The 27,261-nt window shown below is 45.7% G+C and overlaps 1 protein-coding gene across 1 annotated transcript in view; it reads right to left on the minus strand.

The window, feature by feature from the left end:
- Positions 1-27,261, minus strand: part of DMC1 (DNA meiotic recombinase 1) — a 534,325-nt gene that overhangs the window by 68,178 nt on the left and 438,886 nt on the right. Inside the window, exon 10 of the mRNA XM_073549424.1 lies at positions 7,454-7,514. Coding sequence (XP_073405525.1) covers positions 7,454-7,514 — 61 coding nt within the window. The remainder of the gene's footprint in view (positions 1-7,453; positions 7,515-27,261) is intronic.

A 27,261-nucleotide genomic window follows, 5' to 3' on the forward strand; every position in this document is an offset into this window, starting at 1 on the left:
CTTGTTGGTCAATTCAGTTTCTTGTGGTTTGTCCATGACGCCTCTGCAGATGCCTATTCCTTTGAGGGGTATTGATGCCACTCCTTTGGTGGAGAATAAACCTCAGTTTTGGACCCAGGTGATAATGCGAGTTGCCCCAGACCACCAAGAAAATTATAAATTTTTGGTGCTGCATAATTTGCATAATACTATTGTTCTGGGGTTCCCCTGGTTGCAAACTCATAACCCAGTTCTGGATTGGAAATCTGTCTCTGTGGTGAGTTGGGGTTGTCAGTGTGTTCTTAGGGACGCTCCTGTTTTCTCCACCTCTCCTCAGTCTCATGATGTTCCTGATTATCTGGCTGATTTCTCTGATGTATTTAGTGAGATTAAGTCTGCGTCTTTGCCTCCTCATAGGAGTTATGACTGTGCAATTGACTTGATGCCTGGGTGTAAATTTCCCAAGGGTCGTCTTTTCATCTTATCTGTACCCGAACATGATGCTATGCGATCCTATATTAAGGAGTCATTGGAGAAGGGTCATATTAGACCATCTTCGTCACCTTTAGTTGCTGGGTTTTTTTGTGACCAAGAAAGATGGTTCATTAAGACTGTGTATTGATTATCGTTCCCTTAACAAGATGACGGTTAAATATCAGTACCCGTTACCTCTGATGTCTGATTTATTCTCCAGAGTTAAGAGTGCCTGCTGGTTTACTAAGCTTGACCTCAGGGGGGCGTATAACCTTATTCGCATCAAGCACGGGGATGAATGGAAGACGGCGTTTAATACTCCGGAGGGACATTTTGAGTACCTGGTGATGCCTTTTGGGCTCTCTAATGCCCCTTCTGTCTTCCAGTCCTTTATGAATGATATTTTCCGAGACTTTGTGGATAAGTTTTTGATCATCTATCTGGATGATATTTTGATCTTTTCTAGTGATTGGGATTCCCATGTGGAACATGTCCGGACTGTGTTCCGGATTTTGAGGGAGAATTCCCTGTTTGTTAAGGGATCGATTTGCCTCTTTGGTGTACAGAGGATTTCATTTTTGGGATTTATCTTGTCTCCATCGACTATTGAAATGGACCCGGCCAAGGTACAGGCCATTTATGATTGGGTTCAGCCTACTTCTTTGAAGGTTCTCCAGAAGTTTTTGGATTTTTCTAATTTCTATCGTAAATGTATAGGTAATTTTTCTAATATTGTCAAACCACTGACTGATCTGACCAAGAAGGGAGCTGATGTGCTGAATTGGTCTCCTGAAGCTGTCTCAGCATTTCAGGAGCTTAAGTGGAGATTTACTTCAGCTCCAGTTTTACGGCAACCTGATGTCTCATTTCCATTTCAAGTGGAGGTAGACGCTTCTGAGATTGGTGCAGGAGCTGTTTTGTCCCAAAAAGACCCTGTGACTTCTAAGATGAATCCCTATGCCTTCTTTTCTCAAAAGTTTTCCCCATCTGAACGCAACTATGACATGGGGAATCGAGAATTGTTGGCCATGAAATGGACATTTGAGAAGTGGAGACATTGGTTGGAGGGAGCTAGACATCAATTTGTGGTCCTCACCGATCACAAGAATTTGATTTATCTGGAGTCGGCCAAACGCTTGAATCCTAGACAGGCTAAATGGGCCTTGTTTTTCACGCGTTTTAATTTTGTGGTCTCTTTTCTTCCGGGCACTAAGAATGTTAAGGCAGACGCCCTTTCTAGGAGTTTCTTTGCTGATTCTCTTAATGTGACTGAGCCTACTACTATCCTAGGTGAGGGGGTAGTTCTTCCTGCAATTTCGCCCGATTTGAGTCGCGCCCTGGAGGAATTTCAGGAGGATAAACCTAAGCGTTGCCCTATGGGAAGATTGTATGTTCTTGACCAGTGGAGAAAGAGAGTGATGTCTGAAGTCCATTGCTCCGCATTGGCTGGTCATCTGGGTATTTTTGGTACCAGAGATTTGGTGAGTCGGTCTTTTTGGTGGCCTGCCTTATCTCGTGATGTCAGGAATTTTGTACAGTCCTGCGGGACTTGTTCTTGGTCTAAACCCTGTTCTCGTTCTAGTGAGTTGCTGATGCCCCTGCCGGTGCCCAAGAGGCCATGGACCCATATCTCAATGGATTTTATTTCTGATCTTCCTGTCTCTCAGAGAATGTCTGTTATCTGGGTGATAGATTTTCGAAGATGGTCCATCTTGTACCACTCCCAAAGTTGCCATCTTCCGCTGAGTTGGTACCCTTGTTTTTACAACAGGTGGTTTGGTTACACGGGATTCCTGAGAACATTGTGTCCGATAGAGGGGTCCAGTTTGTTTCCAGATTCTGGAAAGCCTTTTGTTCCAATCTGGGAATTCAGTTATCCTTCTCCTCCGCGTTTCATCTCCAGACCAATGGGCAGACTGAGAGAACAAACCAGACCCTGGAGTCTTATTTAAGATGTTTTATATCTGCTGATCAAGATGATTGGGTCTTATTTATGCCCTTGGCCGAATTTGCGCTGAACAATAGAGCTATTTCTTCCACTTTGATGTCACCCTTTTTCTGTAATTTTGGGTTTCATCCTCGATTCTCTTCAGGGCAAGTGGAATCTTCATCCTGCCCAGGTGTGGACACTGTGGTTGTGAGAATGCAGCAGATATGGGACCAAGTGGTGGATAAGTTGTCACTCTCTCAGGAAAAGGTCCAGCGTGTTTCCAACCGGCATAGGACCATTGGTCCCCGGTTTAAAGTGGGTGATATGGTTTGGTTGTCATCTAAGAATATTCCTATGAAAGTTGCCTCTCCAAAATTTAAGCCAAGATTTATTGGACCTTATAAGATTTTGGAGATTCTTAATCCTGTTTCTTTTCGATTGGCTCTTCCAGTTACGTTCAAAATCCATAACGTATTTCACAAGTCACTGTTGAAGAGGTTTGTTGAGCCAGTAGTTCCTGTGGCGGCTCCTCCTGACCCTGTGTTGGTTAAAGGCAATGTGGAATATGAGGTAGAGAAAATATTGGATTCTCGTTTGATTAGACGGAGACTCCAGTATTTGGTCAAATGGAAGAGTTATGGCCAGGAGGATAATTCTTGGGTCTCTGCCTCTGATATTCATGCCAATAAATTGGTTCGAGCTTTTCACCGGGCCCATCCGGATCGGCCTGGTGGCATGGATGAGGGTTTGGTGACCCCTCCTCAAGGGGGGTACTGTTATGAGCTCATTTTCTGCTTCTCCAGTTGAGAGTTCTCCTTCCGTTCTCCCTCTGGTGGTGACAGGAGGTAGTGAGGTTGGTTTAAGTGGTAGTGATCTGCCACCTGATGAGAAGGATAACGATTGGATCTCTGGAGTATCAGACTGGATATAAGACAGCCGACGCCCTATCCTGCTGCTGGTGATTCAGTCTGCTTCTCAGGTCTTGGACTTCTGCTCTCTTCCAGTCTTCTTAAAGTTTGTTTTTTGCTAATGTTCACACTTGCGCTTGTTGGTCAATTCAGTTTCTTGTGTGGTCAGCTTGCCCCTGCTGGGGCTATGCTGAACGGCCACTCCTATTTATCTGTATTTGCCAAATTGCCTTTTTTTCCCTTATTAGATTGGCCTCTTTTTGCTCTGTTTCAGAATATTTCAGAGTGCTGATATAGTGGGAGAAGTCTAGTGACTTCAGGGTTAATTTTGCTACCAGACGTGTTGGACATTATTTTTGGTAGGGTTTTTTGGCAGATTGCAGACAGTGGCTTTCATCTCCTGTCCTTTCTAGTTAGTCGGGCCCCATCGTTTGCTCAGTGTATTTTCCTGCCTGTGTATGTGTTTTCATCTTGCTTCACCGTCAATACGTGTGGGGACTCTCTTTTCCTTTGGAGTCTGCTCTGGGGCAGTTAGTTTTCCCTTTTCTTTCTTTAGGTTTACGTAGTCCTCCGGCGGTGACGAGGCGTCTAGGAACAATGTAGGAAAAAGATCAGGGATCTGCAATCTGCATAGTGACCAACCTCTCTGGTTTTCTGGGACTTAGCTTTTTGTTGTTCCTCCTCTGTGACCCATTCATAACACAATACTATACACAATGCAGTCAATGTTGATCCTGAGGACACTGTTGTGTTTCCTGCTAGAATATATTCTAGCAGGAAACACAACAGTATCTTCAGGAGCAAGAGTCAAAGCAGGAACAATACAGCAGTAAAATACACAATGCAGTCACTGTTGATCCTGTTTACTGTTTGAATATATTCTAGCAGGAAACACAACAGTATCATCAGGAGCAAGAGTCAAACCAGGATCAATACAGCAGTACAATACACAATGCAGTCACTGTTGATTCTGAGGACACTGTTGTGTTTACTGCTAGAATATATCTAGCAGGAAACACAGCAGCATCATCAGGAGGAAGAGTCAAAGCAGGATCAATACAGCAGTACAATACACAATGCAGCCACTGTTGATCTTGAGGACACTGTTGTGTTTATTGCTACAATATATCTAGCAGGACACACAACAGTATCATCATTAACAAGAGTCAATGCGGCATCACAGAGCATGGAAATACTTACTAAACGCCTTTTTGGAAGTTGGAGAGGTGTTGTCTCAGCCATCCATCATCGCTGCGGCCACCTCATTCCAGATCTGCCGGGTCACCACAGTGTCCTTGTACTGCTGGTCACGGCAGTCCCACAATGGGACACGATCCTGGACCAGGCGGATCAGGGCGTCGTTGTCCAGATAGGTGTCTTCGTCCTGTTGTGGAACCTAGAAAAAAAAACATAATCTTGGAAATTTTTTAGAAGGAAAAAGATAGAAAATTAGAAATAAAAGAAGCAAGATAGAAGATGAAAAACAGGACAGAAAAAAAGGAAGAGAAAAAATAAATAAATAAAAAAAGGGACATTCAAATACTATATACTTACAATCTGTCTCCTCGCCGGGACTTGGCTAGGCTGCTTTCGCTGTTCGGCCTCACTTGCCGGGTCCGATGACGATGTTTGTAAAGAAAAAAAATTATTACACATTTCTAGTGGCAGCAGCTATACTTACCCAAAGGCAGGAAGATTACTCACCTCACGCTCTGCTTGGGCCAGTTCTTGCTGGGATGGAGAGTATTCTGATCCAGAAGACATGCTGCAATTTAAAAAAATAAACATTAGTACATAATAAATTTGAAAGGACAGGCAGACATTAGGTATAATACTCACATTTTGGATGCTGCAGCTTGGATCCAAAGGGCTCTGATTTGCAAGGCTGTCTTGTCTCTTCCAGGCTGTCTGTAGAGTAGTGGTCTGGCACTGCAGACACCTTCTTTTATGTACACTCCTCCCAAACAATGTTGCTTGTGTAGGGGGTGGTTTAATCAATTGTCTAGACATTTTTTACTCTAAAATCGCATTTGCGCCCAAAGCGTTGACGTACGCACGTCCATGCGCACGCATGCAACCCCATAGACTGTAGTGTTATTTTTTTGTGCATTCCGTGCGCACACGTGCGCATGCGATTTTTTAACGAGGTTGGGCGGAACAAAAAATGCAACATGTAGCGCCTTGCACGTCTGGGCGCACACCTGGAAAATGTGCAGCGCATGAAAACGCTGATGAACGAGTGCAAGCGCTAGACCCTGCGCCTGCCATGTTAAATATAGAGGACCATTGCGCGTGCGCCCGATAGCGCACGATGCGCTGCGCGATAAAACACTAGTGTGAAACCAGCCTTACTTTGCGACAGGTGAGACGGAAGGCACCTGAAACTAGATGGTGCATGTGGAGTGGATTAATGGAGAAGTGGACTCCTGTTTTATGCATAATTTGAGAGAATGTATGAATGAGATCATACGAATCCCTTCAACTCAGAGCTATAAGACTATGAAGATAAGTGCTAATTTACCTGCATTGCATTACTTTTCAAATGATATGCGCAATACCAAGCATCGCCACTAGACTGTGCAGAAGAAACTTGTTCTATGGAGTGACACAATACGTTTTTCTAGTTGTCAGTCTGCTTGATGAATCTGGGTTTAGCAAATGTCTGGAAAACGTTACATACCTGCCTACATTGTACGAACTGATGGAGGAAGGGTCATTTTATGGGGGTGTTTTTCTGGGTAGACCTAGGCCCTTTAGTTCTAATGAAGGGAAATCTTAACGCTTATGCATACCAAGACATTTTAAACAATTGTAAGCTTCCAACTTTGTGTGAAAAGTTTAGGTAAGGCCCCCATAGTTGTTTCCAATACATTTGTCTATATAGTGTATCACAAATATCTGGTTCTTTTCATGTTACAGGTAATCACACAGATTATATCTGACAATTGGTGAAGAATTATCAAGGCTCTTGAACTAGTTTTCTTGCTCCAAAAAGTTATCTACTTTGTTGCAAATGATTTTTTTTTACTTTTTCCAATTTTATGCTGCTTTTTTCCACTTTTGACGTGTGGATGGAGAAGTTTTTTAAAAAGTTGAAATTCACACTCAAGTTGAGGAATGTAATAAACGTAGGAGAAAGTGCTCTAGACACAAGTGTTATATATGAAGAAGCGCAAAGTTTATCAAATATTATAAAGCACCTCGATAAATTTGGTGCAAATAAAGGCTAAACAGCCACACATAAAGATTGTTTTAAGAAAAATGCCTGTTCGCCATATCTGAAATCCTTGAACATGACAGGTGTAAAGGTGTTGTCTGGTCATATCATATTGGTGACTTATCAGTAGGATAGGTCATCAATATGATATGGTATATAGGTGGAGGGCTGATACCTGGCAGTCCCACGATAGATTATTTGCTTTTCCGGTTGCCAGATGTAAGCACATGGAACAGAGCAACAAAGTGCAGCCCCAATCAATGCGTAGCAGCTGATTCTGGGTCTTTTGAATAGGACTCCTCTGCAGTACCCATCAGAGACCTCTTAATCTTGTTGAATATGAGCTGTACTGCAGCATTATTACATGTGTTTACTTCATGTGGCCACTGTAGCAAATAACAGCTGATTGGTGGGAATGCCATGTGATATGATGTAATAGGAAAGCTGGAAAACAATAGCACAAAATAGGGTCTTACCTGGATAGAGGTTGGGAGAAAAGTAGGTGCAGGGATGTGGTCCCACAACTGCGACAGGTGAGCACAACACCATAAAAAGTTCAGAAAACCTGCTGCTGCAGATCCAAGGAAGCATACAGAGAAAAGGATAAAATGGAGGCTGGATCTTTCCTGCACTGTCGAAGACACCAATATAAGTTTCCAAAAACTATGAAGAAAGAAATCCAGGAGGCGATGTGTAGAGAATTGCAATTTATAATTATCAATGCGTTTCAAAGTTAACAAACTTCTTCAACAGGACAACCCAATTATCTCCTGGATTCCTTTGTTTATAATTTTTGGAAACCAATATTACTGTCTTCAGTAATGCAGAAAAGATCCATCCTCCATTTTATCCTTCTCTCTGAATGCGATATGATGTGATCTAAATCACATCACCATGATGTGATTTGAATATTTGTGATTTCCATCATGCATACTTGTAACTTACGTCATTGTTGCTCCTGGATCAGCAGTCATTTGATTTGTAATAAATACAGCAACATTGTACTCTAAAGTAATAAAAGGCACAATTAGAAAAGTTGTTTCATTGTAGTTTCAGATCGGATTTGTTCTCATGAGCTTAACAAAATATATACACAGAAGCTGTAAAACAGTGCTTTAAAGCGAATCTGTCACCCCCAAGACGTATATAACCTATTAATATGGGCATACAGGTCATAGAAATGTTAAGCTAGTCCTACTTGTATGCCACATATTAATGGTCTTGTTGCTGAGAAATGTTATATTCTGTTTTTATGTTAATGACTTCTTCCAGGCTCTGGGGCTCGCGATGCCTGGATGAAATCCCTGCCTCCTCTCCTCATTATAATACTACCCCCTCCCATGTGTGTCAGTTATGGCGCCGGAATCCCGCGCCTGCGCCCTGCACTCCCTTCACAATCCATACCTCTTCCTCCCTTCTATGGGCACTGCATTCACGGAAATTCTGCACAGGCAAATTCACATGCAATATGGATGATCCGTATTGGATTCGATTTTTTTTGCGCATTCATGGACATGAATGGGAGAGACTAATCTCATACGAAATAAATAAGTGCCTTCTACAATTTTTTTCACACACACACTTGGCTGATAAGTTAAAACTGTCATCTGAACAGCCTTAATAACTTTAGCTTGGATAGCACACATCTATATAATATTCTTCTCTGAATGAGACCTTGAAGGGACACTCAGCAGAGAATGACTGTCCAAACAAAGTCCCGCCGTTAGGGCCATCATGGCAGGGCAAATCATTTAAATATACCTTGTCACCTGCCCCTCTATCTCCCCCTCTTCTTTGATTGACAGCTGTGCCACCATAGAGCCAGAAAAGGGTGGCAATAAATGGAAACCAAGCAGGTGGGAAGGTGTAGTTAAAGGGAATATCCGGGACTTAAAAAAAAAATGCCTAAGCACTAACAGGCTGGTGGTTGCTACCTACCTGCCTGTTGTACCCGGCGCCGTTCACCTTCTGCAGGCAGTTGCCTGCCGAGGCACCTGCTGTGCAGCATAATCACATGTTTTATGTGCCAGTAATACATTTTACTCATATTATTCAGCTGGAAAAAAAAAATCAATCTGAAAATGGCGCCCACTGTGCCTGTGCAGTAGCTGCTATCGGTGTCTATAGCTGTGATCCGATAGCTGCTACTGCACATGCAGTGCCATCTTACTGGAGAAGAAAACAAAAATTCCCCCTTCAAGATGGCAGCACTCACGCCTGCGCAGTAACACATATCTGATCACAGCTAGACACCAATAGCAGCTACTGCGCAGGCGCGGTGGGCGCCATTTTCAATTTTTTTTTCTAGCTGAATAATGTGAATAAAATGTATTATTGGCACATAAAACATGTGATTATGCTGGAGAGCAGGTTCCACAGCTGGCACCTGCCTGCAGAGGTTTTTTTTTAAGTATGTACAGATATTCACTATGCAAACTAGGGGACAGGTCAGTGAGGGATCAGAGATCTGTCAGCAGTCTTCATTATGAATACCTAATCAGACCACCACATGCAGACCCCCCTCCAGGCCCGCCTTAGGGCATGAGCATATCTTTAACTAAAAACTGAAAATAAAGAAGATTAAAGAACAACCATAAGATGGATTTCATCAACCAAGATATCGTTTTAATCCGCCGACCTTACATTGTCTGTAGGTTACTGTGCACAATCCTGCTGACAGATTCCCTTTAAAGCACAACACTGACTTAAAAATGTTCATATATCAACCCCACAGAAATTGGGATAAACACCAGGCACTGATTAGGCAAGAATGGATTGTTATCAATCAGAAATTGACCCAGATGTTGATATCCAGCAATGCAGAAGTCTTGAAAAGTAAGGGAAAACACTGTAAATATATTTATATTTTATATTCATAGTATATAAACGTGATGTATTTGTCAATAAAAGTTTAAAAACTTGTGAAATGCTGAAATGCAATTTTAGTAACTATAGAAATATTGGGCTAAAAGTTCTAAAAACAATGAAGCTGCAAGCTTTGTGAAAGCCAAAATTTTGTGTATGTCTCAAAATTGTAAGTGTATACTTAAATAGAACCTGTCATCACGACTGTATACCCTAAACTAAGGGCGTGTATATAAAGGAGCTTTAATGCAAATTAAAGCCTTGCCTTTCTTGTACAAATCAATTTTGCTGTCTTAGATAAAGTCGCAATGAATGTGTACTGCGCCTACAGCTCTCCTGCCCTGTCTCACTATTCCCTACCCACTCTCTGTGGAGACAGGAGGTCTTTAGGTCATACATGTTTCAGTGACATGAGGGAAAAGGGGGAAAAAGAAAGCTGTAAGTGCAGGGCTTACCCACTGTATTTGCAGCTCATTAGCATACAATTTCAACTATGGATGTTTCTAGAAGAGCAAAATGGATCGACACGATCAGACAAAACTTTGGCCCGCAGCCCCCAATGCCCCTCTTAGCCGCTCAGCCCTGTTCTGCAAAAGCCAGCTTCTCCACCATGACAGAAGATCAGCTCTCCACCCTTCTGTCAAGATCACACCTCACCACTTGTGCCCTCAACCCACTCCCGTCTCACTTCATCCCTAACTTGGCCACAGTCTTCATCCCATCTCTAACACACCTCTTCAACCTTTCACTTACAAATGGTGTCTTTCTCTCATCCTTCAAACATGCCTCAATCACACCCATCCTCAAAAAGCCCTCCCTTGATCCATCCTCTGTGTCTAACTATCGCCCGATATCTCTTCTCCCTTATGCCTCAAAACTACTGGAACAGCATGTATATCTTGAACTGTCCTCCCACCTCTCCTCTTGTTCCCTCTTTGACCGGTTACAATCTGGCTTCTGACTGCATCACTCAACTGAAACTGCCCTAACTAAAGTCACTAACGACTTACTAACCGCCAAAAGCAAGCGACACTACTCTGTCCTCCTTCTCCTGGACCTGTCCTCTGCCTTCGACACCGTAGACCATTCCCTCCTGCTACAGACTCTCTCATCTCTTGGCATCACAGACTTGGCCCTATCCTGGATCTCATCATACCTAACAGACCGAACATTTAGTGTCTCCCTCTCGCACACCACCTCCTCACCTCGCCCCCTGTCTGTTGGTGTTCCTCAAGGCTCTGTCCTAGGACCCCTACTATTCTCCATCTACACCTTTGGCTTGGGACAGCTCATAGAATCCTACGTTTTGCAGTATCACCTCTATGCCGATGACACGCAGATCTACCTATCTGGACCCAACCTCGCCTCCTTACTGACTGAAATCCCACAATGTCTGTCTGCTATCTCAGCCTTCTTCTCTCCTCGCTTTCTCAAACTGAATATGGACAAAACAGATTTCATCATCTTCCCCCATTTCACTCTACCCCTCCACCAGACCTATCCATCAATGTCAATGGCTGCTTTCTTTCCCAAGTCCCGCACACTCGGTGCCTTGGGGTGATCCTCGACTCTGCGCTCTCTTTCAAACCACATATCCAAGCCCTCGCCTCCTCCTGCCGCCTCAAACGCAAAAATATTTCCCAGATCCGCTCATTCCTCAACCACGAAACCACAAAAACACTAGTGCATGCTCTTATCATCTCCCGCCTCGACTACTGCAACCTCCTACTCTCTGGCCTCCCCTCTAGCACTCTGGCTCCGCTCCAGTCCATCCTACACTCTGCTGCCCGACTAATCCACCTGTCTCCCCTCTATTCCCCAGCCTCCCCCCTATGTCAGGCCCTTCACTGGCTTCCTATTGCCCAGAGGCTCCAATTCAAAACCCTAACCATGACATACAAAGCCATCCACACCCTGTCTCCTCCATACATCTGTGACATGGTCTCTAGGTACCTACCCGCACACAACCTTCGATCATCTCAAGATCTCCTTCTCTACTCCCCCTTATCTCTTCTTCCCACAACCGCATACAAGAGTTCTCCCGTGCTGTGCTTCCCCCATACTCTGGAACTCTCTGTTGCAACACATCAGACTCTCACCATCAACAGAAACCTTCAAGAAGCACCTGAAGACCCACCTGTTCCAACAAGCCTACAGCCTGCAATGATCCTCAGTCTACTGAACCACCGCACGACATGATCTACCCTCTCCTACTGTATCCTCACCCATCCCTGTAGACTGTGAGCCCTCGCGGGCAGGATCCCCTCTCCATATGTACTTGTGTGTCCCTTGTCTTACACATGTTTAATATACTTGTCTATATTTCCCCTTTTCACATGTAAAGTGCCATGGAATAAATGGCGCTATTTAAATGCATAATAATAATAATAATAATAATAAATGGATAAGGATTTAAATATCATTAAAGCACCTTTACATATTGCATACATGCCATTAGTTCTGGATATAAAATCCTGATGATGGTTCTCTTTAAGGTACAGTGGGTACGGAAAGTATTCAGACTCCTTTTAATTTTTCACTCTTTGTTTCATTGCTGCCATTTGGTAAATTCAAAAAGGTTCATTTTTTTCTCATTAATGTACACTCTGCACCCCATCTTGATTGGAAAAAAAACAGAAATGTAGAAATTTTTGCAAATTTACTAAAAAAGAAAAACTGAAATATCACATGGTCATAAGTATTCAGATCCTTTGCTCAGTATTGAATAGAAGCACCCTTTAGAGCTAGTACAGTCATGAGTCTTCTTGGAAATGATGCAACAAGTTTTTCCCACCTGGATTTGTGGATCCTCTGCCATTCTTCCTTGCAGATCCTCTCCAGTTCCGTCAGGTTGGATGGTGAACGTTGGTGGACAGCCATTTTCATGTCTCTCCAGAGATGCTCAATTGGGTTTAGGTGAGGACTCTGGCTTAGCCAGTCAAGAACGGTTACAGCGTTGTTCTGAAACCACTCCTTTGTTATTGTAGCTGTGTGCTTAGGGTCTTTGTCTTGTTGGAAGGTGAACCTTCGGCCAAGTCTGAGGTCCAGAGCAGACTGGAAGAGGTTTTAATCCAGGATATCTCTGTTCTTGGCCGCATTCATGTTTCCTTCAATTGCAACCAGTCATCCTGTCCCTGCAACTGAAAAACACCCCCATAGCATGATGCTGCCACCACCATGTTTCACTGTTGGGATTGTACTGGGCAGGTGGTGAGCCGTGCCTTGTTTTCTCCACACACACCGCTTAGATATCATCAAAAAGTTCTATCTTCGTCTCATCAGACCAGAGAATCTTATTTCTCATAGTCTGTGAGTCCTTCTTGTGTTTTTTAGCAAACTCTATGCAGGCTTTCATATGTCTGGCACTGAGGAGAGGCTTCCGTCGGGCGACTCTGCCATAACGGCCCAACTGCAGGAGGGCTGTAGTGATAGTTGACTTTATGGAACTTTTTCCCTTCTCCCTACTGCATCTGTGGAGCTCAGCCACATTGATCTTGGGGTTCTTCTTTACCTCTCTCACCTAGGCTCTTCTCCCACGAATGCTCTGTTTGGCTGGACGTCCAGATCTAGGAAGACTTCTGGTGGTTCCAAACATCTTCCATTTAAGGATTATGGAGGCCACTGTGCTCTTAGGAACCTTGAGTACTGCAAAAATTCTTTTGTAACCTTGGCCAGATGTATGCCTTGCCACAATTCGGTCTCTGAGCTCCTTGGCCAGTTCCTTTCACCTCATGATTCTCATTTGGTCTGACATGCACTGTGAGCTGTGAGGTCTTATATAGACAGGTGCCTTTACAAATCAAATCCTATCAGACTAATTAAACACAGCTTAGCTCCAATGAAAGAGTAGAACCATCTCAAGGAGGATCGCAAAGAAATGGACAGCATGTGACTTAAACATGCGTGTCTTAGGAAAGGGTCTGAATACTTATGACTAGAGTTGAGCGAAACGGGTCAAAAAATTTCAAAAGTCGCCGACTTTTGGCAAAGTCGGGTTTCATGAAACGAAACCCGACCCTAGGATGAGGTCGGCCACGAGGTCGGCGACTTACGCGCCAAAGTCGCGTTTCAAAAGTTTGTTTTGCGCTCTTTTTCAGCCAATCAGGATCCACGGACACTGTGGGCAACGTGATGACATAGGCACGGGTCACCACCATCTTTCAGAAGGGCATGCAAGTGATTGGCTTGCTTTGGTGGGCGTCACAGGGGGTATAAAAGGGCGTGCACGCCGACCGCCATCTTACTTCTGCCGATCTTAGCATAGGGAGAGGTTGCTGCTGATTCTGTTGGGAGAGCGTTAGGCAGGGAAGAAGAAAAAAAAACTGCTTCTGCTGCTAGCGATTGTGCCTGTACAACACACCAGTCACTGTGTGTGCAGTGCAAGGGGAGGCTATATTGTGGTGTATCAGTGGTGTTGGTTGTTGGGCTGCCTTCTAAGGCTTCCTGACAGCTGCATTGCTGTTTACCCATTGCTCTGCAAACTGCTTTTTTAAAAGCAATCCCAATTTTTTTTTTTTTGTCCTGCTGAGGTACTGAGCTGCAAACTGCTTTTTTAAAAGCAATCTCAATTTTTTTTTTTTGTCCTGCTGAGGTACTGAGCGTGCATTTTTTCACACCATACAGCGGTGTACGCTCCTCACACAGTACCGTGTAACGGCTGTTATCACAGCCACAGTGAAGCTACAGTGGGGAAAAAAAGTATTTAGTCAGTCAGCAATAGTGCAAGTTCCACCACTTAAAAAGATGAGAGGCGTCTGTAATTTACATCATAGGTAGACCTCAACTATGGGAGACAAACTGAGAAAAAAAAATCCAGAAAATCACATTGTCTGTTTTGTTTTTCATTTTATTTGCATATTATGGTGGAAAATAAGTATTTGGTCAGAAACAAAATTTCATCTCAATACGTTGTGATATATCCTTTGTTGGCAATGACAGAGGTCAAACGTTTTCTGTAAGTCTTCACAAGGTTGACACACACTGTTGTTGGTATGTTGGCCCATTCCTCCATGCAGATCTCCTCTAGAGCAGTGATGTTTTTGGCTTTTCGCTTGGCAACACGGACTTTCAACTCCCTCCAAAGGTTTTCTATAGGGTTGAGATCTGGAGACTGGCTAGGCCACTCCAGGACCTTGAAATGCTTCTTACGAAGCCACTCCTTCGTTGCCCTGGCGGTGTGCTTTGGATCATTGTCATGTTGAAAGACCCAGCCACGTTTCATCTTCAATGCCCTTGCTGATGGAAGGAGGTTTGCACTCAAAATCTCACGATACATGGCCCCATTCATTCTTTCATTTACCCGGATCAGTCATCCTGGCCCCTTTGCAGAGAAACAGCCCCAAAGCATGATGTTTCCACCACCATGCTTTACAGTAGGTATGGTGTTTGATGGATGCAACTCAGTATTCTTTTTCCTCCAAACACGACAAGTTGTGTTTCTACCAAACAGTTCCAGTTTGGTTTCATCAGACCATAGGACATTCTCCCAAAACTCCTCTGGATCATCCAAATGCTCTCTAGCAAACTTCAGACGGGCCCGGACATGTACAGGCTTAAGCAGTGGGACACGTCTGGCACTGCAGGATCTGAGTCCATGGTGGCGTAGTGTGTTACTTATGGTAGGCCTTGTTACATTGGTCCCAGCTCTCTGCAGTTCATTCACTAGGTCCCCCCGCGTGGTTCTGGGATTTTTGCTCACCGTTCTTGTGATCATTCTGACCCCACGGGGTGGGATTTTGCGTGGAGCACCAGATCGAGGGAGATTATCAGTGGTCTTGTATGTCTTCCATTTTCTAATTATTGCTCCCACAGTTGATTTCTTCACTCCAAGCTGGTTGGCTATTGCAGATTCAGTCTTCCCAGCCTGGTGCAGGGCTACAATTTTGTTTCTTGTGTCCTTTGACAGCTCTTTGGTCTTCACCATAGTGGAGTTTGAAGTCAGACTGTTTGAGGGTGTGCACAGGTGTCTTTTTATACTGATAACAAGTTTAAACAGGTGCCATTACTACAGGTAATGAGTGGAGGAAAGAGGAGACTCTTAAAGAAGAAGTTACAGGTCTGTGAGAGCCAGAAATCTTGATTGCTTGTTTCTGACCAAATACTTATTTTCCACCATAATATGCAAATAAAATGAAAAAAAAACAGACAATGTGATTTTCTGGATTTTTTTTTCTCAGTTTGTCTCCCATAGTTGAGGTCTACCTATGATGTAAATTACAGACGCCTCTCATCTTTTTAAGTGGTGGAACTTGCACTATTGCTGACTGACTAAATACTTTTTTTCCCCACTGTATCTGTGTCACTCTGTGAGAATAAGTTGAGGACATGTTCCATTCTTACAGACCTGCACTCTAGGGAGATTCCTACTCTGCCCAATTCTACATACACCTTGTAGTTTGTGATACACTAGCCAATTTCTGTCTGTGACATAGCGCTGTGATATTCAGTGGGCCTCACACAATCCAAAAGTGTCCAGTGTCCACAAGTGTCTGCAGAAATTCAAAATCTCCCTTATCCTCTAGTCACTTTGGTCACAGCTGTGCCATCGAGCCTGTGACATAGCGCTCAGATATTCAGTGGGCCTCACACAATCCAAAAGTGTCCAGTGTCTGCAGAAATTCAAAATCTCACTTATCCTCTAGTCACTTTGGTCACAGCTGTGCCATTGAGCCTGTGACATAGCGCTGTGATATTCAGTGGGCCTCACACAATCCAAAAGTGTCCAGTGTCCACAAGTGTCTGCAGAAATTCAAAATCTCCCTTATCCTCTAGTCACTTTGGTCACAGCTGTGCCATCGAGCCTGTGACATAGCGCTCAGATATTCAGTGGGCCTCACACAATCCAAAAGTGTCCAGTGTCTGCAGAAATTCAAAATCTCACTTATCCTCTAGTCACTTTGGTCACAGCTGTGCCATCGAGCCTGTGACATAGCGCTCAGATATTCAGTGGGCCTCACACAATCCAAAAGTGTCCAGTGTCCACAAGTGTCTGCAGAAATTCAAAATCTCCCTTATCCTCTAGTCACTTTGGTCACAGCTGTGCCATCGAGCCTGTGACATAGCGCTCAGATATTCAGTGGGCCTCACACAATCGAAAAGTGTCCAGTGTCCACTAGTGTGAGCAGAAATTCAAAATCTCACTTATCCTCTAGTCACTTTGGTCACAGCTGTGCCATCGAGCATGTGACATAGCGCTCAGATATTCAGTGGGCCTCACACAATCCAAAAGTGTCCAGTGTCCATTAGTGTGAGCAGAAATTCAAAATCTCCCTTATCCTCTAGTCACTTTGGTCACAGCTTTGCCATCGAGCCTGTGACATAGCGCTCAGATATTCAGTGGGCCTCACACAATCCAAAAGTGTCCAGTGTCCACTAGTGTGAGCAGAAATTCAAAATCTCACTTATCCTCTAGTCACTTTGGTCACAGCTGTGCCATCGAGCCTGTGACATAGCGCTCAGATATTCAGTGGGCCTCACACAATCCAAAAGTGTCCAGTGTCCACAAGTGTCTGCAGAAATTCAAAATCTCACTTATCCTCTAGTCACTTTGGTCACAGCTGTGCCATCGAGCCTGTGACATAGCGCTCAGATATTCAGTGGGCCTCACACAATCCAAAAGTGTCCAGTGTCTGCAGAAATTCAAAATCTCACTTATCCTCTAGTCACTTTGGTCACAGCTGTGCCATCGAGCCTGTGACATAGCGCTCAGATATTCAGTGGGTCTCACACAATCCAAAAGTGTCCAGTGTCCACAAGTGTCTGCAGAAATTCAAAATCTCACTTATCCTCTAGTCACTTTGGTCACAGCTGTGCCATCGAGCCTGTGACATAGCGCTCAGATATTCAGTGGGCCTCACACAATCCAAAAGTGTCCAGTGTCTGCAGAAATTCAAAATCTCACTTATCCTCTAGTCACTTTGGTCACGGCTGTGCCATCGAGCCTGTGACATAGTGCTCAGATATTCAGTGGGCCTCACACAATCCAAAAGTGTCCAGTGTCCACAAGTGTCTGCAGAAATTCAAAATCTCCCTTATCCTCTAGTCACTTTGGTCACAGCTGTGCCATCGAGCCTGTGACATAGCGCTCAGATATTCAGTGGGCCTCACACAATCCAAAAGTGTCCAGTGTCCACTAGTGTGAGCAGAAATTCAAAATCTCACTTATCTTCTAGTCACTTTGGTCACAGCTGTGCCATCGAGCCTGTGACATAGCGCTCAGATATTCAGTGGGCCTCACACAATCCAAAAGTGTCCAGTGTCCACAAGTGTCTGCAGAAATTCAAAATCTCCCTTATCCTCTAGTCACTTTGGTCACAGCTGTGCCATCGAGCCTGTGACATAGCGCTCAGATATTCAGTGGGCCTCACACAATCCAAAAGTGTCCAGTGTCTGCAGAAATTCAAAATCTCACTTATCCTCTAGTCACTTTGGTCACAGCTGTGCCATTGAGCCTGTGACATAGCGCTCAGATATTCAGTGGGCCTCACACAATCCAAAAGTGTCCAGTGTCCACTAATGTGAGCAGAAATTCAAAATCTCACTTATCCTCTAGTCACTTTGGTCACAGCTGTGCCATCGAGCCTGTGACATAGCGCTCAGATATTCAGTGGGCCTCACACAATCCAAAAGTGTCCAGTGTCCACTAGTGTGAGCAGAAATTCAAAATCTCCCTTATCCTCTAGTCACTTTGGTCACAGCTGTGCCATCGAGCCTGTGACATAGCGCTCAGATATTCAGTGGGCCTCACAATCCAAAAGTGTCCAGTGTCCACAAGTGTCTGCAGAAATTCAAAATCACCCTTATCCTCTAGTCACTTTGGTCACAACTGTGCCGTCGAGCCTGTGACATAGTGCTCAGATATTCAGTGGGCCTCACACAATCCAAAAGTGTCCAGTGTCCACAAGTGTCTGCAGAAATTCAAAATCTCCCTTATCCTCTAGTCACTTTGGTCACAGCTGTGCCATCGAGCCTGTGACATAGCGCTCAGATATTCAGTGGGCCTCACACAATCCAAAAGTGTCCAGTGTCCACTAGTGTGAGCAGAAATTCAAAATCTCACTTATCCTCTAGTCACTTTGGTTACAGCTGTGCCATCGAGCCTGTGACATAGCGCTCAGATATTCAGTGGGCCTCACACAATCCAAAAGTGTCCAGTGTCCACAAGTGTCTGCAGAAATTCAAAATCTCACTTATCCTCTAGTCACTTTGGTCACAGCTGTGCCATCGAGCCTGTGACATAGCGCTCAGATATTCAGTGGGCCTCACACAAACCAAAAGTGTCCAGTGTCCACAAGTGTCTGCAGAAATTCAAAATCTCACTTATCCTCTAGTCACTTTGGTCACAGCTGTGCCATCGAGCCTGTGACATAGCGCTCAGATATTCAGTGGGTCTCACACAATCCAAAAGTGTCCAGTGTCCACAAGTGTCTGCAGAAATTCAAAATCTCACTTATCCTCTAGTCACTTTGGTCACAGCTGTGCCATCGAGCCTGTGACATAGCGCTCAGATATTCAGTGGGCCTCACACAATCCAAAAGTGTCCAGTGTCTGCAGAAATTCAAAATCTCACTTATCCTCTAGTCACTTTGGTCACGGCTGTGCCATCGAGCCTGTGACATAGCGCTCAGATATTCAGTGGGCCTCACACAATCCAAAAGTGTCCAGTGTCCACTAATGTGAGCAGAAATTCAAAATCTCACTTATCCTCTAGTCACTTTGGTCACAGCTGTGCCATCGAGCCTGTGACATAGCGCTCAGATATTCAGTGGGCCTCACACAATCCAAAAGTGTCCAGTGTCCACTAGTGTGAGCAGAAATTCAAAATCTCCCTTATCCTCTAGTCACTTTGGTCACAGCTGTGCCATCGAGCCTGTGACATAGCGCTCAGATATTCAGTGGGCCTCACAATCCAAAAGTGTCCAGTGTCCACAAGTGTCTGCAGAAATTCAAAATCACCCTTATCCTCTAGTCACTTTGGTCACAGCTGTGCCATCGAGCCTGTGACATAGCGCTCAGATATTCAGTGGGCCTCACACAATCCAAAAGTGTCCAGTGTCTGCAGAAATTCAAAATCTCACTTATCCTCTAGTCACTTTGGTCACAGCTGTGCCATCGAGCCTGTGACATAGCGCTCAGATATTCAGTGGGCCTCACACAATCCAAAAGTGTCCAGTGTCCACAAGTGTCTGCAGAAATTCAAAATCTCCCTTATCCTCTAGTCACTTTGGTCACAGCTGTGCCATCGAGCCTGTGACATAGCGCTCAGATATTCAGTGGGCCTCACACAATCCAAAAGTGTCCAGTGTCTGCAGAAATTCAAAATCTCACTTATCCTCTAGTCACTTTGGTCACAGCTGTGCCATTGAGCCTGTGACATAGCGCTCAGATATTCAGTGGGCCTCACACAATCCAAAAGTGTCCAGTGTCCACTAATGTGAGCAGAAATTCAAAATCTCACTTATCCTCTAGTCACTTTGGTCACAGCTGTGCCATCGAGCCTGTGACATAGCGCTCAGATATTCAGTGGGCCTCACACAATCCAAAAGTGTCCAGTGTCCACTAGTGTGAGCAGAAATTCAAAATCTCCCTTATCCTCTAGTCACTTTGGTCACAGCTGTGCCATCGAGCCTGTGACATAGCGCTCAGATATTCAGTGGGCCTCACAATCCAAAAGTGTCCAGTGTCCACAAGTGTCTGCAGAAATTCAAAATCACCCTTATCCTCTAGTCACTTTGGTCACAACTGTGCCGTCGAGCCTGTGACATAGCGCTCAGATATTCAGTGGGCCTCACACAATCCAAAAGTGTCCAGTGTCCACAAGTGTCTGCAGAAATTCAAAATCTCCCTTATCCTCTAGTCACTTTGGTCACAGCTGTGCCATCGAGCCTGTGACATAGCGCTCAGATATTCAGTGGGCCTCACACAATCCAAAAGTGTCCAGTGTCCACTAGTGTGAGCAGAAATTCAAAATCTCACTTATCCTCTAGTCACTTTGGTTACAGCTGTGCCATCGAGCCTGTGACATAGCGCTCAGATATTCAGTGGGCCTCACACAATCCAAAAGTGTCCAGTGTCCACAAGTGTCTGCAGAAATTCAAAATCTCACTTATCCTCTAGTCACTTTGGTCACAGCTGTGCCATCGAGCCTGTGACATAGCGCTCAGATATTCAGTGGGCCTCACACAAACCAAAAGTGTCCAGTGTCCACAAGTGTCTGCAGAAATTCAAAATCTCACTTATCCTCTAGTCACTTTGGTCACAGCTGTGCCATCGAGCCTGTGACATAGCGCTCAGATATTCAGTGGGTCTCACACAATCCAAAAGTGTCCAGTGTCCACAAGTGTCTGCAGAAATTCAAAATCTCACTTATCCTCTAGTCACTTTGGTCACAGCTGTGCCATCGAGCCTGTGACATAGCGCTCAGATATTCAGTGGGCCTCACACAATCCAAAAGTGTCCAGTGTCTGCAGAAATTCAAAATCTCACTTATCCTCTAGTCACTTTGGTCACGGCTGTGCCATCGAGCCTGTGACATAGCGCTCAGATATTCAGTGGGCCTCACACAATCCAAAAGTGTCCAGTGTCCACAAGTGTCTGCAGAAATTCAAAATCTCCCTTATCCTCTAGTCACTTTGGTCACAGCTGTGCCATCGAGCCTGTGACATAGCGCTCAGAAATTCAGTGGGCCTCACACAATCCAAAAGTGTCCAGTGTCCACTAGTGTGAGCAGAAATTCAAAATCTCACTTATCCTCTAGTCACTTTGGTCACAGCTGTGCCATCGAGCCTGTGACATAGCGCTCAGATATTCAGTGGGCCTCACACAATCCAAAAGTGTCCAGTGTCCACAAGTGTCTGCAGAAATTCAAAATCTCCCTTATCCTCTAGTCACTTTGGTCACAGCTGTGCCATCGAGCCTGTGACATTGCGCTCAGATATTCAGTGGGCCTCACACAATCCAAAAGTGTCCAGTGTCTGCAGAAATTCAAAATCTCACTTATCCTCTAGTCACTTTGGTCACAGCTATGCCATTGAGCCTGTGACATAGCGCTCAGATATTCAGTGGGCCTCACACAATCCAAAAGTGTCCAGTGTCCACTAATGTGAGCAGAAATTCAAAATCTCACTTATCCTCTAGTCACTTTGGTCACAGCTGTGCCATCGAGCCTGTGACATAGCGCTCAGATATTCAGTGGGCCTCACACAATCCAAAAGTGTCCAGTGTCCACTAGTGTGAGCAGAAATTCAAAATCTCCCTTATCCTCTAGTCACTTTGGTCACAGCTGTGCCATCGAGCCTGTGACATAGCGCTCAGATATTCAGTGGGCCTCACAATCCAAAAGTGTCCAGTGTCCACAAGTGTCTGCAGAAATTCAAAATCACCCTTATCCTCTAGTCACTTTGGTCACAGCTGTGCCATCGAGCCTGTGACATAGCGCTCAGATATTCAGTGGGCCTCACACAATCCAAAAGTGTCCAGTGTCTGCAGAAATTCAAAATCTCACTTATCCTCTAGTCACTTTGGTCACAGCTGTGCCATCGAGCCTGTGACATAGCGCTCAGATATTCAGTGGGCCTCACACAATCCAAAAGTGTCCAGTGTCCACAAGTGTCTGCAGAAATTCAAAATCTCCCTTATCCTCTAGTCACTTTGGTCACAGCTGTGCCATCGAGCCTGTGACATAGCGCTCAGATATTCAGTGGGCCTCACACAATCCAAAAGTGTCCAGTGTCTGCAGAAATTCAAAATCTCACTTATCCTCTAGTCACTTTGGTAACAGCTGTGCCATCGAGCCTGTGACATAGCGCTCAGATATTCAGTGGGCCTCACACAATCCAAAAGTGTCCAGTGTCCACAAGTGTCTGCAGAAATTCAAAATCTCACTTATCCTCTAGTCACTTTGGTCACAGCTGTGCCATCGAGCCTGTGACATAGCGCTCAGATATTCAGTGGGCCTCACACAATCCAAAAGTGTCCAGTGTCTGCAGAAATTCAAAATCTCACTTATCCTCTAGTCACTTTGGTCACAGCTGTGCCATCGAGCCTGTGACATAGCGCTCAGATATTCAGTGGGCCTCACACAATCCAAAAGTATCCAGTGTCTGCAGAAATTCAAAATCTCACTTATCCTCTAGTCACTTTGGTCACAGCTGTGCCATCGAGCCTGTGACATAGCGCTCAGATATTCAGTGGGCCTCACACAATCCATAAGTGTCCAGTGTCCACTAGTGTGAGCAGAAATTCAAAATCTCACTTATCGTCTAGTCACTTTGGTCACAGCTGTGCCATCGAGCCTGTGACATAGCGCTCAGATATTCAGTGGGCCTCACACAGTCCAAAAGTGTCCAGTGTCCACAAGTGTCTGCAGAAATTCAAAATCTCCCTTATCCTCTAGTCACTTTGGTCACAGCTGTGCCATCGAGCCTGTGACATAGCGCTCAGATATTCAGTGGGCCTCACACAATCCAAAAGTGTCCAGTGTCTGCAGAAATTCAAAATCTCACTTATCCTCTAGTCACTTTGGTCACAGCTGTGCCATCGAGCCTGTGACATAGTGCTCAGATATTCAGTGGGCCTCACACAATCCAAAAGTGTCCAGTGTCCACAAGTGTCTGCAGAAATTCAAAATCTCCCTTATCCTCTAGTCACTTTGGTCACAGCTGTGCCATCGAGCCTGTGACATAGCGCTCAGATATTCAGTGGGCCTCACACAATCCAAAAGTGTCCAGTGTCCACTAGTGTGAGCAGAAATTCAAAATCTCCCCTGTCCTATAGACACCTTGTACCTTGTTTTACATTACTATATAGTTTGTTGGATTTTGTCTACATTTCTACCAAAAATGAGGAAGGCTGGTGGAAGAGGCCATGGAATTGGGCAGGGGTTGGCAGCTGGTAATGATGGTGTTGGTGGTGGATCTGATGGTAGTGGCAAGAGCAAAATAGGACCGAATGCAGGAGGTGTTGAGCCTGCGTCATCGTCTGGCTCCATAAGGCTTCGAAGGCTTAGTTTTCTAGGAGTTGGCAAACCGCTTTTAAAGCCAGAGCATCAGGAAAAAGTTTTGTCTTACATTGCTGACTCAGCCTCCAGCTCTATCGCCTCCTCTTCTTCAGTTGTAAAAAGTAAAAGCACAGAGTCGTCATTGGAGGCTCATGTTCATGAACCACACCTTTCCTTGTGTCCTTCACCCCAACCAAGATTGAAGGATGACGCAGGCCATACTACTGATTACTCCATGGAGCTGTTTTCACATACCATGCCTGGATTATCAAGTCAAATGGTGAATTACCCAGGCCAAGATGAATCTGACATGGAGTGCACTGATGCACAGCCGCTGATGGATGATTCTGCTGGTACATTCACTCAGAGCACTACATTGTCCTCGCAGTGTACAGAGCCAGATTCTGACCCTGATGAGACTCAGGTGCCCCTTCCCGCACACTATACCACCATACACGGTGACACAGAGGAAGGTGCACATGACATTGAAGAGGAGGTGATGGATGACCCAGTTGTTGACCCAGATTGGCATCCATTGGGGGAAGAGGGTGCTGCTTCCAATAGCTCAGATGAGGAGCATCCACAGCAGACATCGACATCGCAACAGCTGTTATCTGGCAGGCCCGGAGCACTCCAAAGACAGGTTCCAAAAATCAAAAGAGTTGCTGGACAGCTTGTCCAGAGGGTCAAAACATCACAGCGTGCTAGGCCGCAAAATGTCTGCCAAAGTAGGAAGAGTGCAGTGTGGCACTTTTTTGAACAAAATCCTCATGATCAGGCCAAGGTTATCTGTAAGAAGTGCGCAAAGACCTTTAGCCGAGGGAAAAATCTGAAAAATTTGAATACCAGTTGCATGCTTAGACATTTAACCAGCATGCACTTGCAAGCGTGGACACAACACCAAACCTCAAGTGCCACATGTGCAACTGATCACAACGAAGGTAGTCAGCAACACTACATTGTTTCCCCCACTGTAAGCCCACCGATTAGCACAGCAGCAAATGTTGAGGTGTCGTTGCAAGGCCACAGCAGTAAGGGAATCCCACTGTTATATCAACGAAAGACTGATTCTAGGCCATCAGAAAGAACACCAACTCCATCACCATCATCAACCCTCTCTCAGTCCGCCCTGTCCACCGCTACTTCCACCATATGCAGCTCTCAAGTCCAGCTCACCCTCCCAGACACTATGAGTAGGTCAAGAAAGTACTCAGTCTCTCATCCGCGTACACTGGGTTTGAACGCCCACATTGCCAAACTAATCTCGTTTGAGATGATGCCCTTTCGGTTGGTGGAAAGCGCAGCTTTCCGCGAACTCATGGCCTATGCAGTACCACGCTATGACCTACCCAGTCGCCACTTCTTCTCTCGCAAAGCCATCCCAACCCTCCACCATTATGTGAAAGACCGCATTGTCCATGCACTCAAGCAGTCAGTGAGCGGAAAGGTGCACCTCACAACTGATGCATGGTCCAGTCGGCATGGCCAGGGCCGTTATGTGTCCATCACTGCGCACTGGGTTAATGTGGTGGATGCAGGGTCCACAGGGGACAGCGGTGGTGGGACAGTGCTGCCTAGCCCACGGTATAGGAAACAGTTGGCTGTAGGCGTTCGACCCTCCTCCTCCTCCTCCTCCAGAAGCGAAAGCTCTTCCACAGAGCGCAGTCGTACGAGCACTCCATCTGCAGCTGCCACTGTTGCACACGAGGTGTCCCCCTATCGAGCAGCTAGTGGAAAGCGTCAGCAGGCTGTGTTGCAGATGATGTGTTTGGGCGACAGACACACCGCCGAGGTGCTGGCCGAGTACTTTCAGCGACAAACTGAGTCATGGCTGGGCAGTGTACATCTTGAGGCAGGCAAGGTAGTTAGTGATAACGGCCGTAATTTTGTGGCAGCCATAGCCCTTTCAAAACTCAGCCACATACCTTGCTTGGCTCACACCTTGAACCTGGTGGTGCAGTGCTTCCTCAAAAATTATCCGGAGTTAACAGCCCTGCTCCAGAAGGTGCGAAGACTGTGCGCGCACATCCGCCGGTCGCCTGTAAACTCCGTTTGTATGCAGAAGCTGCAGCGATTGCACCACCTTCCCAACCACCGCCTCATTATCGACATTGCAACAAGGTGGAACTCCACCCTGCACATGGTGGAGCGGCTGTGCGAGCAGAGGCAGGCCATAATGCATTTGTGGGAGGATACACGGCCAGGCACTTTGAGAGCAGACATGGAGTTGACAGGTGTGCAGTGGTCGAAGCTGAAAGACCTCTGTAAAGTCCTTCAGTGTTTTGAGGAATGCACACGGCTGGTAAGCGCAGACGACGCCATCCTAAGCATGAGCATCCCACTTATGCGTCTGCTCATGCAAACTTTGACGCACCTTAAGGAGCAGGCTTCTGCAGCCAATGTTGATGAGGAGGAAGAGGAGGAGGGAATCCTTGATGACATTCAGCCATTGTCTGCTCAGGGACCTCTCCTGGACGAGGTGGAGGAAGAGGAGGAGGAGGATGATGGGGATGATTACTTAGGGGAGGAGGATGCATCTCGTGGGGCAAGTGAAAATGTTGGCGTGGCAAGGTCTGGTACAGGGTTTGTGCGTGACTGGAGGGATGTGGATTTGCCAGAAAGTGCTCCTCCAACCAGCACTCGCAGTGCATCATTGACACCGGGAACATTGGCCCACATGTCAGATTATGCCTTGCAGATCCTAAAAAGGGACCCCCGCATTGCCAAAATGATGAACGATGACGACTACTGGTTGGCCAGCATCCTGGATCCACGCTATAAAGGCAAATTACAAAACATCATGCCACAGGAGAACCTTGACCTAATATTGGCTAATAAACAAGCAACTCTGGTAAACCGATTGGTTGAGGCATTCCCAGCACACAGCAGCGGTGATGGTTCTCACACGAGCCGTACCGGCCGGGGTCAGCTTGGCAGAGGTGTTCGTGGTGCACACAGCAGAAGTGGCGTTGGAGACAGGGGTTTCATGACAATGTTGTGGACTGATTTTTCAAGTACCGCTCACACAACTGGTAATACTGCATCGATGGAAAGTGACAGGAGACAGCAGTTGTCAACTATGGTTACAAACTACTTTTCCTCCCATATCGATGTTCTCCCACACAGGTCATTCCCCTTTGACTATTGGGCCGCTAAACTGGACACCTGGCCTGAATTGGCACAATATGCCTTACAGGAGCTCGCTTGCCCAGCTGCAAGTGTGCTATCGGAAAGAGTCTTCAGTGCAGCTGGAACAATCCTGACAGAAAAAAGGACCCGTCTGTCAACCCAAAATGTGGATGATCTAACCTTCATTAAAATGAACCACGCATGGGTTTCCAAGGATTTTGTCCCACCTTCCCCTTATGACACATAGGGTGACAGAAAAATGGCTTGCTTTCGTCCACCTCTTCCTGGGACTTGACCTATTTCACCTTTTGCATCAGCTGAATGTCCAACATCAACATATGCCACTTTCTAAAACTCCCTAACTGTGCTGCCTCCCCCCCCCATGGCCGGGGTCACCACCTAGCGCACGACACCGTGCGAGTGCCGTTGCCCTGGACAGGTGGGTAGGCCGACTCTTGGGCGCGGGCACTGGCATAGGGTCCCTCATAGTGCAATCAAGTGTCTCTGACGGTGGTGGTGCACACCCGCCGTCAGACACACCGCCGTACTATGAGGGGCCCAGTGCCAGTACCGACGCCCACGAGTGGGCCCTCCTTGCTTGGGCAGGGCCCCAGCTTTTGCAATCTTTACCTCTCCCTGCTCCTCCGCTGTGTAGTCTGGGCCGTCAAATCCATACTGTGCCTGACACCGTTTGAGCCTGCCTCCTGATGTATAGACATATATTTTGAATGTGTACGCTATCCATACATGTTATCCGGGGATA

Source organism: Dendrobates tinctorius, unplaced genomic scaffold, assembly GCF_039654945.1.
Source record: "Dendrobates tinctorius isolate UK_male_01 unplaced genomic scaffold, ASM3965494v1 ptg000159l, whole genome shotgun sequence".
NCBI lineage: Eukaryota > Metazoa > Chordata > Amphibia > Anura > Dendrobatidae > Dendrobates > Dendrobates tinctorius.